General features: G+C 44.1%; 1 protein-coding gene and 1 long non-coding RNA gene across 5 annotated transcripts in view; one reads left to right on the top strand and one right to left on the bottom strand.

Moving 5' to 3' along the window:
* The window catches only part of sema5ba (sema domain, seven thrombospondin repeats (type 1 and type 1-like), transmembrane domain (TM) and short cytoplasmic domain, (semaphorin) 5Ba), a 220391-nt gene that overhangs the window by 36182 nt on the left and 170297 nt on the right, over positions 1-13912 (bottom strand). For all 4 annotated transcript variants that reach the window (XM_074657944.1, XM_074657943.1, XM_074657946.1 and 1 more), the window contains exons 10-12: positions 6332-6467; positions 2455-2662; positions 2160-2367 (exon numbers count right to left, since the gene is read on the bottom strand). In XM_074657944.1, coding sequence (XP_074514045.1) covers positions 2160-2367; positions 2455-2662; positions 6332-6467 — 552 coding nt within the window. The remainder of the gene's footprint in view (positions 1-2159; positions 2368-2454; positions 2663-6331; positions 6468-13912) is intronic.
* Positions 2174-12128, top strand: LOC141781947 (uncharacterized). Its single transcript, XR_012596990.1, has 3 exons — positions 2174-2308; positions 2481-2683; positions 11972-12128. It is a non-coding gene; the product is annotated as an uncharacterized LOC141781947 (long non-coding RNA).

The following is a 13912-nucleotide window of genomic DNA, read 5'->3' as shown; positions in this document are numbered from 1 at the left end:
AATACACCACTTCATTACTATAGAAAAAAACATTAAAAAAAGCAGCACAACAAATTAATTTCCCCCAGCGAGCAGGTACCGCCCCGGTCATTAGTCTGGTTCCATACGGACTTTAATGATTCTAGTGCGAGGTCCTGCAGACATTAATCCTAGTTGAGGACAGATAATTACCTTCAATAGAGGATCAACCAGGTTCAAACGGAGCCGCGGCCAAAACACATAAAACCAACAATAAACTGTTCAGTGTGTTCACCGAACGGCTGCTTTCAGACCGCTGTCCCTCACCTGGTCCATCACTTTATTCATTTAGTCTCACAACAATCAGAGCAGACAGTAGAGAGGTGATGAGAGGAGAGAGAGAGAGAGAGAGAGAGATGAGGAATAAAGCAGAACTAATGATTCGTGTCCACACAGGCGTTTTTTATCGCCTCACTTCCCAGCATCGGACGCTTGATGGGCTGCCACTAGACACCTGATTGGACGAACACTTCACCTCGTGGGCTGCTGCTCTCAGCATTCAAACCTGAACCAACACGGCGGCTCGTTTGGAAACTCTCTTCTCTTATAATCACAGAAATAGTTCACTGAAATGTGTTTCTGAGAACATTTAATGAGAGAAATCATCCATGAAGTTGATGAATCTCTTTTTGTTTTAGATCAACAACAGATAGTTTAAATGTGTGCTGGCAAAATGCAAACATGCTGCACATTCCTAAGGTCATGACAGGTGACACTCATTGCCCTTAAAGCCTATTTGTGTTTCGGTGTTGCATACTTAGTCAACGAACTTGTAGCGCCTATTTGAGGACAAGAAACCCTAAATGGACAGAAGTGTCAGTCAGACAGACAATGTGAGATAAACGACTGTGAGCATGAACGCAAGGGTATAAATGTCACAAACCGGAGAGACTCAGGGCTCTCAGCCCTGAACATTTATGTTGATGGTTGTTTGCCCACTTGCAAGTGTTTATTAAACCTTTAAAAGGCTCTCTCTTGATTTTCGAGTCCTTCTTTACAGAAATTGCCTCCACAGAATGTTTCTAGGGAGTTTCTAGAGGCGGCAGGTCGCGTCAGACACCCGTGATTAGCATAAAGTAGCCGAGACCTCAACCTCACAGCTGTAAATGAGGAGCGGCCAACGTCAGCGGTCCATCTCTTGAATCGCCAAGCTACCAGAATGCATTGCATGGCTGCTTACATAGACAATGGAGGCTGTGGACACTGAGATGTGACGGTGAGTAATTTTCCCACCGGTTAATAAACTTCTTATAATAAACGGATATTTTACAAGAAAGATGACGGTCAATATGTGCAGAGAGCTGACTCTGATCGTTACCGTCGGGTGGCGGTGTGTCTGGCCTCTCCGGTCCAGCTTCCACCTGACGCTGCTCCACAGAGCACCGGCTGTGACCGCTCCGTCCTCCGCACGGCGATGACCTCATTAACGTTACGGTTCCCTGATAGCATTGGGTTCAAATCTGAAATATTGCCAAATAGGCACTTTTGCTTTCCGCTTTGCATCGTCTTGTCTATCAACTCTCTCTCGTCCCGAGTATGAAATCTGACTCCTGCTACTCTGAGCTGAGACTCCGTATGAAGCAGATGCATTCACTGTCAGTTTATAGTGTCCGTCGTCCGACGATCTATTGATAACACAGCGCTGACACGCCAAAATGAACTAATGGGTTTTATTTCTGTTAAAAAAAGCAAAACAACGGTGGGTACGTGATGTAATCGGTGTGTGACACCGGTAACACCGACTACCACGACAAGCCTAGTGGACACGTACCTTAAGAACATTTTGAGGAGCTCATTGCATTTCAACTGAAGGAACCAGGGTCTCAATAAAGTTCTGGGGAGATTTTACGGGGCTTTTTTACCCCAGAAAAGGTCCTGGTCGGGGGAATAGTACTTTCTGAAAGTACAGGAGCTTTCTGGGTGGAGTTTGCAGGGATGACCATCGCTGATTGGTCAAACACACACACAGCGCCGCTGCTTCAACTAACAAAGTACTCTAGTATGGCTTTAGCACCATTTTAGGACGAGGGGAGAACATCTCTCTTTGATTGATAACATTAAAAGTAAAGTGAGGCTCTGCTGTCGACTCATTTTATAGATGGAGAGAAAAAGAGAGACGTTGTGTTTGATGCGTTACTCACGTCTCGGTTTTGTAGGTGGAGCACCTCTCTAGAGGGATCTTCAGGACTCGGTTGTTGAGTCCTACGAAGAGCGAGCGGTCGCTGTGGAGGATCTGCAGGCTCAGGATGGGTTCTCTCACCCCGGCTGGGAGGAGCTCCATCTCTTCCAGGTAACAACCCTGAAGGTTCTTATTGGGCGTCGCCAGCGCCTTTAAGATGGTGCCATACTCTGATTAGACAAGAAGACATTATCAGACAGATGTTGAAGGTGTGTTTCTACTTGATATATATGTTGAGCTGTGTTGCGTTCACTGACCTGTGCTGATGTACATGACGTGGTAGAGGGTGTCCATGCCCTGGACGATGTCCACCACCAGGTTGGAGAAGCGGACGTCGTCCTGCATGACCAGCGGGTCGACGGACTCCGGCTGGACCACGTCATTCATCAGGTAGAGCCGCTGGGCGTCCTGCAGGCTGCGCTCCGTCAGACCCTCGTTGGGACCTTCGTCATCGATGGTACCACACTGGAGAGGAGAGGAAGAAGGGTGAGAGGAGGAGGAGGAGGAGGAGGAGGAGGAGGAGGTGTCTGCTTAGATTGTTCCTTTATTCTATTTTCTGTGCAGTAAAACAGTGTGATGGTGATGTGACCACAGCAACAACCCAGCAGGAGAATAGATATGAAATGACAGCCGTCTGAGAGCTTTGTTTGGGCTGCACAGATTAGCAGCTTCTGCTCATTCTTTACCACGAGAGATGAGCGATTGATCTGATGCTAGATTCATTTCTGGATGACGTTTGGAGACGTAGACGGTTTTGGAAATATAGCAATGATTTTCTTGTCTTTTAGAAGGTATCTGATATCTACATTATTAGATATCTGATATCTATATTATTAGATATCTGATATCTACATTATTAGATATCTGATATCTATATTATTAGATATCTGATATCTACATTATTAGATATCTGATATCTACATTATTAGATATCTGATATCTACATTATTAGATATCTGATATCTACATTATTAGATATCTGATATCTACATTATTAGATATCTGATATCTACATTATTAGATATCTGATATCTACATTATTAGATATCTGATATCTACATTATTAGATATCTGATATCTATATTATTAGCACTTGTTTATGTTATATTTTTCCTTGTGAAATGGTGATCAGCCTCTTCAGGATCTTGCAGATGAATTCAGTCTATAAGGGGACCTCGTGATGAGCAGCGCCGCTAGAGAGCTCTACACAAGAGGGGTTTTAGATACGAGATTAAAGATGATTGATTGATTATATATATTAATCAACAACAAAGAAAAAAAAAAATCCCAAATGATAAAAACTAGGGCTGTCAGAGTTAATGTGATAAGGCGTTAACACAAATTTGTTTTAACGCCACATATGTCTCCAACGCACGAACATAACTTGTGATTTTTTAGGATGTAGCGGCTCAGTTTTAAAGTTAGAGTGAAGATACTAAACTAAAACTATATTTCCTGGTAAAAAACAAATAAAAATGAACATAAATTAATTTCAGTTTTAGCTATAAGCTATAAGACTCTCGTTACATTGAACCACAGACATTGAACGGACTTGACCTTCCAGGAGACGGCACTGTGACACAATCTCTTCACATCGGACACTAAAGCAGCGTGAAGATTAAATATTAAACAATCATGTATTTAGTATGTATACAGCTAACAAACAAACTAAAACTAAATATATAAAAACTAGAGCTGTTAAAGTTAACATGAGTTAACTTGTTAACGCAAATTTGTCACTGATTTCTTTACCTGGTACCAACCATGTCAGACTAGCTTGTAGTGAAGGAGGTTAAATAACGCTCCAAACTTACACTAAATTTTGGTGAGGAAAAACTGTCATGTCCATTTTCAAAGGGGTCCCTTGACCTCTGACCTCCAGATATGTGAATGTAAATGGGTTTTATGGGTACCCACGAGTCTCCCCTGAAAACCATCCGAAAAAAGTCCAAAAATTGTCTGAAAAGTATAAAAAGTCTGAAAAATAGTTTTTCAAAAAGTCTGAAAAGAAGTCTAAAATATGTCTGAAAATTTCTGAAAATGTCTGAAAAATATAGAAAATAATTTCTGAAAAATATTTTAAAAATGTCTGAAATTGTCCAAATAAGTCAAAAAATATAAAAAAAAAAAAATCAAAAAAATGTCAGAAAAAAGTTTTTAAAAAAAGCCCCTTGACCTCTGACCTCCAGATCAGTGAATGTAAATGGGTTCAATGGGTACCCACGAGTCTCCCCTTTACAGACATGCCCACTTTATGATAATCACATGCAGTTTGGGGCAAGTCATAGTCAAGTCAGCACACTGACACACTGACAGCTGTTGTTGTCTGTTGGGCTGCAGTTTGCCATGTTATGATTGGAGCATATTGTTTTCTGCTAAATGCAGTACCTGTGAGGGTTTCTGATCAATATCTGTGATTGATTTGTGTTGTTAATTGATTTACAATAATAAATACATACATACATTTGCATAAAGCAGCATATCTGTCCACTCCCATGTTGATAAGAGGATTAAATACTTGACTAATCTCCTTTAAGGTACATTTAGAACAGATACAAAACTGTGCGATTAATTATGATTGAATATTTGAGTCGATTGACAGCCCTACTATAATGAACGCACACAGGCTCTGATATTAAAGTTATGCTGAGTATGGACCATGGTTATATCTGAAAACACTGATATTGAAGAGCAGACCCTCTGATAATATTGTACATATGATGCAGCGTCTGTTGTTCTCCTCTGAGCTGTCCTGGCAGCGCTCCTTCTCTTCTGAATTCATCACTGCCAACATGCTCCGAGTACGAGTACGAGGGAATGACTTTATATTTCTAAGTTAATAAAAAACATCATTGAGAGAGTTTTTATTGTTGTGATCCAGCCCGGGAACGAGAGCCGTCTGAGAACACTGTTCACTGTAGTAACATGGTTAAACTCATGTGTTGGGTTTGAGGCTTGGTTTGGTTCTGAGTTGGATTATCTGTGTGCAGAAAGCTGCAGTGATTAGTGAAACTGGCAGCACTTCTTCCAGTTAGACGCCTTTTTTTCTTTTTTTTTTGTGATCACAAGATTACAAATTCCTGGAGGGACTGGACTGAGTTGTTCTTTATCCAAATCAGAGTCTAAGGAAGGGAAGAGGCTCTGCTGTGTTGTAAAGATTCAGAAGATCCTCTGAGACAAATGTGTGATTTTAGGCGATATATATAAAAAGTGGACTCATTGTTGCCTCTCTGTCTCTTTCAGAACAAACAACACCTTCACAGAACAGGATGGGTTTCATCCCAGTTAACCATCTGAACTGAGGAAAGACTAACACGGACTCATTTAGCCCGTACTAGTCTGGTCTGGATGTGGTTAACCCTCTGAGACCCACAGTAGAGTCTCCTTTAGGGGGGTCCAGGGGGTCTTTAGGGGAGATAGAGGTCAACAGTAGACGTCACATAGAAGTGGTGTACATCATCTGAAAGCTGAGAACCTGGAGATTATTTAGAGATGCTGCTCAGCACTGAGGGTCAAGTTCTTCTAGTCATATATTAGAAATAAATAATAATGATAATAATGAATTAAAATAAATTTTGAAAGTGCACAAGTATGGACGGAACCTGCCAAAATAATGAATAAATAAATAAATAAATGTCATTAAATGTAGCAAAGATATTATTAAAAATAAATGAAGCCATTCATTTTAATTGATAAAATGTGACATAAGCTGATATTTCTGTTTTAATTTGCTTCTTTATTTTTTTTTATCTTTGTTTTAAGTTAGTTAGTTTTAGTTACAGTTGGGCTCATTACCCCCAAACTGCATGTGATGATCATAAAGTGTGCATGTCTGTAAAGGGGAGACTCGTGGGTACCCATAGAACCCATTTACATTCACTGATCTGGAGGTCAGAGGTCAAGGGACCCCTTTGAAAATGGACATGACAGTTTTTCCTCTCCAAAATTTAGTGTAAGTTTGGAGTGTTATTTAACCTCCTTCATGACCAGCTAGTCTGACCTGGTTGGTACCGATGGATTCATCAGGTTCTCTAGTTTCATATGATACCCTCACTCTAGTTGTAAACCTGCTACAGCCTCTGAAAGACAGGAAAGTGGGTAGATAATGGAGCCGTCCTTGGTGGTTAAACTCACCTGGAAGTTGTGGATGGGGTTGGTGGTGGGGAGCCAGGTGGAGCGGGGGTTCTCCTGGGAGCGGAAGGGTCCGTTGAAGGCCTGGCTGATGGCGCTCAGGTTGAAGGCGCACACTGCCGACGCTGCAATGCTGTTCCTTTATAGCGAGACGGACCGGGAGGACGAGACAGCAGAGAGGGAGAAAAGAAATAAAGATATTATTTCAACAATAATATTCATAACAGTTTCCATGTTGGCAGTAAATGTGAAGCCATATCAGGAATCAGCAGCACCCAGCTGTGTAATAAAGCCTCTCTGTAATGTGCTCCATCCTATTAATGGAAGTCCTATCAGTTACACCGGCACTAAACGGGTGCCGCGTGGCCGCGGGCTAAGCTATATGCTATCAGCGCCGCACAGTGAATGGGGACGGCATTAAGGGAGGCAGGTGCACCAGATTATGTGCAAACACAGCCGCCTCACAGGTGACACATAGGAGAGTAAACCCCGGCTACACCGGCAGAGTGAGTAAAGGTATTATGGTGACGCTCTCCGGCCGTAATGTGCTGCGAGGTAATGACTTCCTTAACTGCTGCTGCTGACTGTTTCTCCTCTCCTCTTATACACCATGAACCACTGTGAGAGGTTTACTAGGCAGTGAACAGCCGGCTGCTGATAGACCGTCAGTTAGCAGATAGGGAGTGAGTGATAACGTTATAGTGAGCCACAGAGAGACGGTACGGAGGCTGCTGGGTGCTGAACCAGCAGCGTCTCAGAGGGTTCTGTTAATGGTTCTGGTGACGAGGCCTAAATGTGTTGTTATCAACCCTTAGGCTGCTTTCACTCACTTTTCATTCCCTTTATTTTAATTGGCTTCTCGTCGCCACCGGTGTTACATAGGGGCGGGAAAAACAATGGATTCACCTATGTATCACTATTTATTTTAAAAATTTCTAAATATATATTTTTTTAATGCCAGAATCGTTATATCTGCTTCATCTGAGTCTCTGTGGAGGTAGAAGGAAGTTACCGCTTTTATTGTGGTAGTCTGAGTAACGTGACGTCATATCCGTTCCGTATCCGTCAACCAAAACAAACCTCAGAGAGTCTAAAACGTTGGAGGGTCGTCGTGGATACGACCTGCACCCTCCCATGTTAAATCCAGCGTGGTAAACACTACACATCCAGTAAAGGATGGAAACACTTTGGGTTTCACACATTGACAGGAAAAGCAGAGCTACACAGAGCAGAGCTAAAGCTGAAGCCAAAATATGTCAGAAATTAAATCAGAACAAAGGCTGAAAAAAGTCAGAAAAAATGCCAAAGTATGTCTGAAATATGCCCAAAAAGGCCAATATGTCTGAATAAAAGTCTGAAAAATGTCTGAAATATTTCCAAAAAAAAGGGCGAAAACGTTATCAGGAAACGTTATCGTATGGCGGTAACGTGGCGGTGGAGCCGGACGTCGCTCTCCTCTCCGTGGGTTGGTTGAGGGTTGGGTGAGGGTTGGGTGAGAGTTGGTTGAGGGTTGGGTGAGCGTTGGGTGAGCGTTGGGTGAGCGTTGGGTGAGGGTTGGGTGAGGGTTGGGTGAGCGTTGGGTGAGGGTTGGGTGAGCGTTGGGTGAGCGTTGGGTGAGGGTTGGCTGAGGGTTGGGTGAGGGTTGGGTGAGAGTTGGTTGAGGGTTGGGTGAGCGTTGGGTGAGCGTTGGGTGAGGGTTGGGTGAGGGTTGGGTGAGAGTTGGTTGAGGGTTGGGTGAGGGTTGGGTGAGAGTTGGTTGAGGGTTGGGTGAGCGTTGGGTGAGCGTTGGGTGAGCGTTGGGTGAGGGTTGGCTGAGGGTTGGGTGAGGGTTGGGTGAGAGTTGGTTGAGGGTTGGGTGAGCGTTGGGTGAGCGTTGGGTGAGCGTTGGGTGAGGGTTGGCTGAGGGTTGGGTGAGGGTTGGGTGAGGGTTGGGTGAGCGTTGGGTGAGCGTTGGGTGAGGGTTGGGTGAGCGTTGGGTGAGGGTTGGGTGAGCGTTGGGTGAGCGTTGGGTGAGGGTTGGGTGAGCGTTGGGTGGGAGGGGGCTTTGGGGAAAAAATACCAAAATCCTGAGGGACCCTTTACATTGTGCTCTATTTGTATATAGATATTTGTACGTTTCTGTACACCTGATGTTACTCCCAATAAATTCTCAGGGGAAACAAAGAGATGCAGTTGAGCTGTGTGGGAACGTGAGTTTGTAGGAGACAGCGTTGGGTGAAGATCATTTAAACTCAAAAGGTCCACTTACACAGTTTTATCTCATCTTTTGAGGAAAAGGCTTTCACTGGAAAGTTAGAAATTGCACTGATCACTCTGGGAGGAAGAGTGTCGTCCGTGACACAAACTGCATCAATCAGAAGTCTCGTATCTTTAATAGAAACCCATCTTAATCTGTGGATCATCCTTATTTCTACCACTACTCTGTTCCTGAGCCGGCTCCTGTGATTGCTTCTGTCTGTTTTTAGTTTTGAACTCTACTTTCTGAGAGATCCAGTCCAGGATTGTGTGAGAAAGCTAATGTGTTCTGTCATTACCGCGGGCTGGCTCTAAACGAGCTCTGGCTGAACAACGGGGAGACCAAACAGGTGGCTCATTGACCGACTCGCAGCCTCCAGACTTCAGTATAAAGGGCTGTTTTCTATAAAGAGTCTGGTGGAGACTGAGAGTGTGAACCGGCTGTAAGCAAACACCAAACCACCGCAAATCAGCTGCAATAAGTGAGCGGCAGCCACAACCGTTCTCACTCTCTCACACTAATAAACTGTTGGACATAAACAGGAAGGAGAACTGTGGCTTTGTGGTCGTTGTGCAGCCTTTGCTCGCCACCACAGAGAGCCCGCCGCTGCACAGACTATTAGAGATCTCCACTCTGACAGCAAGCAACAGCACATAACACCGAGAACACAGCGAAGTGGAGCGCTGAGAGGAACATACAGTCTATCCCACTAATGGATGCGGCCCATATGTTTGGAGTGAGGCTGCTTAAAAGCCGCGGAAAGTGATTGAAAAGCTGTTTGACATCTGCTGTGCCGTTTGCCGCCGCTCTCTCTCTCTCCGAGGCCCTGCACCGCGATGATGATCACTCCCATTATGAGTGAAGCTCCTTCTTCCAGTGATTCATCTCATCCTAACAGCCTCGTCCCGTCACCGCTCGTCTGCTCAGACGCCTCTTGATTTCCTGTCGCATTGTTTTACAGAATTCATCAGCGTTCAAGCCCGTCTATCGGCTCCTCGTAGTCCTCCGCCTCCACGCTCAACATTAAAACACTGTTTACTCATCAATATGATAAGAATCTTACAATAGGTCTCTATATACAACACTTAGAAAAGGACAAAGGACATTCTGCTGAGTGTTTTGACACTGTGGTATCAGAATAAGGCTGGCCATATTCTATATTATTCATCTTGTTAACAAATCAGGAAATAAAAAAGGACGGATTTGTCTGTTGCTGTTTGTAAACACAACTAACATCCATCCAATCCAACCACAGAGTCACTCTCATTCTGGATCCAGCTTTGTCCACTTTACATCTTATTTATTTTCCCGGCGCTGTGTCCGCCGTTTTCGTAGCTTCCTCTCGGATGCGTCTTTACGATCTGGCATCTGGTCCAGGGTTTGTTTCACATTTAGGACAGCAATTAGACCGTGAGGAGATATTCACTGAGGGTATTGGATTATAAACCCAGCGGAGTGGAAGTATTTAAACTTTGTTATTACACAGCTGTGTTGAATACTCCATTCTGATTGGTCAATCACGGCGTTCTGCGGTCTGTAGTTTCTGTGTAACAGACTGTTGGAGGACCGTTTTCTGGTCAAATGATTGATTTCTTCAGTAAGTAGCCGTGGTATAAGCGGGATAATGAACAGCTAGCGGGTCATTGTTGTGAAATAAACCCCTTCAGGGTGATGCTGCATCCCGACGCGAAGCATCGGGGATTCAACAACAATGAGCGGCTTGCTGTACATCATCCCTCATGGTACGTGTCCACAGGCTACGTCATTTCCACGCTCCCCATTCATTGTCTATGTAAGCAGCCGCGCAATGCATTCTGGTAGCGTGGTGTCGCGATTCGAGAGACTAGGCGTCACAACGCCCGCTCCTTATTTGCATAAAGTTGAGGACTCGTCTACTTTATGTAAATCACGGGTGTCCGACGCGACTCGCCGCCTCTCCAAACTCCAGAGGATATTTTAAACTAAACGTTGATCTAAAATAAAGACAGATTCATCAACATGGATTATTTCTCTCCTCAAATGTTTTCAGAAACACATCTCAGTGAACTATTTACGTGAAATAAGACAAGAAAGTTTCCAAACGAGCCTCCATACTGGTTCCGGTTTGAAAGCTGGGAGCAGCAGCCAACGGCGGGAAAGCGTTCGTCCAATCAGGAGCCGAGTGCCTTGTTTCTAGGGACAGCACACACAGCGTCCGATGTTGGGAAGCGTCGCGTCCCCTCGCGATAAAAAACGCCCCTGTGGACACGTACCATTACTTATCTCATTAACTTTGACAGCCCATGTTCTTTCATCACCATAAACACACACACTGTAGTTTACTGACTCAATCCCACAAACACTCCGTCCTGCTGCCACAAAGACCCACTAGAGCACCACATGTGGATTCATCCGCCGCTGAAAATAGTCCCCAGAAAAGTCACTATTTAAGCAACGTTTAAAAACTGAAGCTGTTTCAGGAAATTCAAAAGGACATTTCTGACCAGTTGTTTTAAAAGGCACATTGACTGGGATTTGTTGTTTGGGTTGAGGGTTGAGGGTTATGGTGCTCGCCAGCGGGTGAAAGCCAAACACCAGATTGACTCTCTATCTGGAGCTTTGTCAGCTTTGTTGTTTCGCCTCGCTATATTTGAGGGTTTTTTTTGGCGCTGTGTACGCAATTTCTGCAAACTATCTGGCACCTGGTCGTTTTGTTTTTTATAGAGGTTGATGCCCAGAAACGTCCTGAACACAATAACTTGATAAAACCCAGGCAGAAGGCTTTAAAGTGCCTTTAAAGATTCATGTATTCAGCGAGAACCAGCGGACATTAGTGCCACAGAAAGTACCGAGAGACCAACACATTGTTGGTTTTCATAAGATATAGAATAACTCCAAGTATCCTTCAAATAAATGAACTGAATTCTTGTTTCACCGCCGTCAGCCGGTCTGACGACACGCCGCCGTCAGCCGGTCTGACGACACGCCGCCGTCAGCCGGTCTGACGACACGCCGCCGTCAGCCGGTCTGACGACACGCCGCCGTCAGCCGGTCTGACGACACGCCGCCGTCAGCCGGTCTGACGACACGCCGTCAGCCGGTCTGACGACACGCCGTCAGCCGGTCTGACGACACGCCGCCGTCAGCCGGTCTGACGACACGCCGCCGTCAGCCGGTCTGACGACACGCCGTCAGCCGGTCTGAGGACACGCCGCCGCTCGCTGCTGCTGATGGTGACGGGACACTTTTGGACGTTTAGCTCAGTTCAGCTCTGCACAAAGAGGTGCTATAGAAAGTTAATGAACTCCTCACTCAGTCTGTTTGGTCCTCTGGAAGCCTCAATCAGATCGGATCAGAACATCAGTGAGTCTGTGTGTTAAACAACACCAGAGTCTGATATTCATCAGTCTATCACCTTATCGCTGCAGGCTGGAGGACGCTGCTGGAGCCGTTACTACACGTCTTAAACCAGAACTCTACTCGCTGATGTTCATCATCTCTTTTTACTCTACATGATCTGTCATATTATGTCTTTATTATTCCCTATTTTGCAATTGTATTCTTACATTTCTCTATAATACTTTATTTTCTGCTATTTTTTAAAAATGTTATTTATATGATTGTATTTTTCTCTCCAAAAGCACTCTGGTCAACATTTGTTTTTAATGTGCTCAATAAATAAACTGACTAAATTAATCACCAACTATTTTCATAATTGATTAATCAGTTTGAATTCTTTCAGGTCTAAATTCTCTGATTGCAGCTTCTTAAATGTGAATATTTCCAGGTTTCTTTCCTCCTCTATGACGGTAAACTGAAAATCTTTGAGACTTGTCATGTTAACTTTGACAGATCTAATTGCGATATATTGCGATTTAATAGCTTTTTTTAAAAGCAAATTATGCAGTTTGTCAACATCTGTTTTATCTAATAAGATGCAGTTTTCACTCTGTTCATCTCAAAGTTTACATTCACTGATCTGGAGGTCAGAGGTCAAGGGGCCCCTTTAAAAATGGACATGATAGATTTTCCTCGTCAAAATGTAGTGTAAGTTTGGAGCGTTATTTAACCTCCTTCATGACCAGCTAGTCTGACCTGGTTGGTACCGATGGATTCATCAGGTTTTATAGTTTACTATGATACCTGTATCTTCACTCTAGCTTTAAAACTGAGCCGCTACAACCTCCTAAAGATCGATTGTGTTAATGCGTTAAAGAACGTAGTGGCGTTAAAATGACTTTATGTTATTATAACGTTAACTTTGACAGCCTTGATACATACAGTACACATCAGAGCAGAGAGAGTCCAGCTGAAACTCTCCGGTTGTCAGCTAATGCCTCTAATCTCGTTTTATGTGCAGAAAGAAAACGGCTAAAACTACATTAAGGCCGATGTTTCAACCTCAGTGAATACCTGCAGCGCAGCAGAAAACCAGAAAGGGCCCACTCAGCAGAGCTGCACGGCTGCAGGGACCAGAACACTGAACCCAGAGCTGCCAGGATTATCCAGACATATTTTTATACCGCACAACAACAATAGGCCGGCAGAAAAGCAACAGCTTTGGCCCAAAACAGTCACATTCAGAGGCCGACTGAGTCAGCAACACCTACACGGAACAATACCGGTTCAGCAGGTTGGAGCACAGAGAGCCTGCTGGTAGATTGAGAGTAGAAAAGCATTGTGAGAGGGAACATTTGATCACCGTAGTGTGTTCTCAGTCTGAGCCCGACTCGACCCATTTACACAGGGACTTCTAATCAAATGCAAACCGGCCCTTAGTGAGGGAAACCAAACAAGTAAAGAATCTCTGTGTGTCAGGAATGAGAATAACAAGCAGCAGATTGTTGTCAGGCTGTATTCAGATCAGGTCCGGTCCTCCACTGAGGGACCGCAACTTCATTTCAAGGTAGATTTGGTGTCAGCAGGTTGAAGCGACGGGAGGAGGACGCTGTGTAAAATCAGGAGTATTGTGGCTCGCTTCAGACGGCTGCCCAGCACATCATTTATCAGCCACACGGAGTCTGATCTCACCTCCACTCAGTCACAGGTTCTCTACGGATCAGAGGGGTTTTAGGATCCCTACGAGGATGTACTTTATTATGCAATCAAACTATCAACACTGGATTCAAAAAAATATGATTTTTGCAAATAAAATAAATGTGTGCTTACAAACGTATTAATGCAAATCCAAAAGTCCCGCCCACAAGAGTCAGCTCAACAACAAGCACAACGTTCTGATTTTAATTTTGATTTGCATTAATACGTTTTTATTCACAAATTTATCTGACTTGCAAGAATACCGTGTCGATAGTTTTGCTCTCAAACCGATACCGTTTGAGTGCACAATAAAGACACTAAAGAAACTCCAT

The sequence above is a fragment of the Sebastes fasciatus genome, chromosome 14, assembly GCF_043250625.1.
Source record: "Sebastes fasciatus isolate fSebFas1 chromosome 14, fSebFas1.pri, whole genome shotgun sequence".
NCBI classification, from domain to species: Eukaryota; Metazoa; Chordata; class Actinopteri; order Perciformes; family Sebastidae; genus Sebastes; species Sebastes fasciatus.
This window is presented reverse-complemented; position numbering and strand designations above follow the sequence as displayed.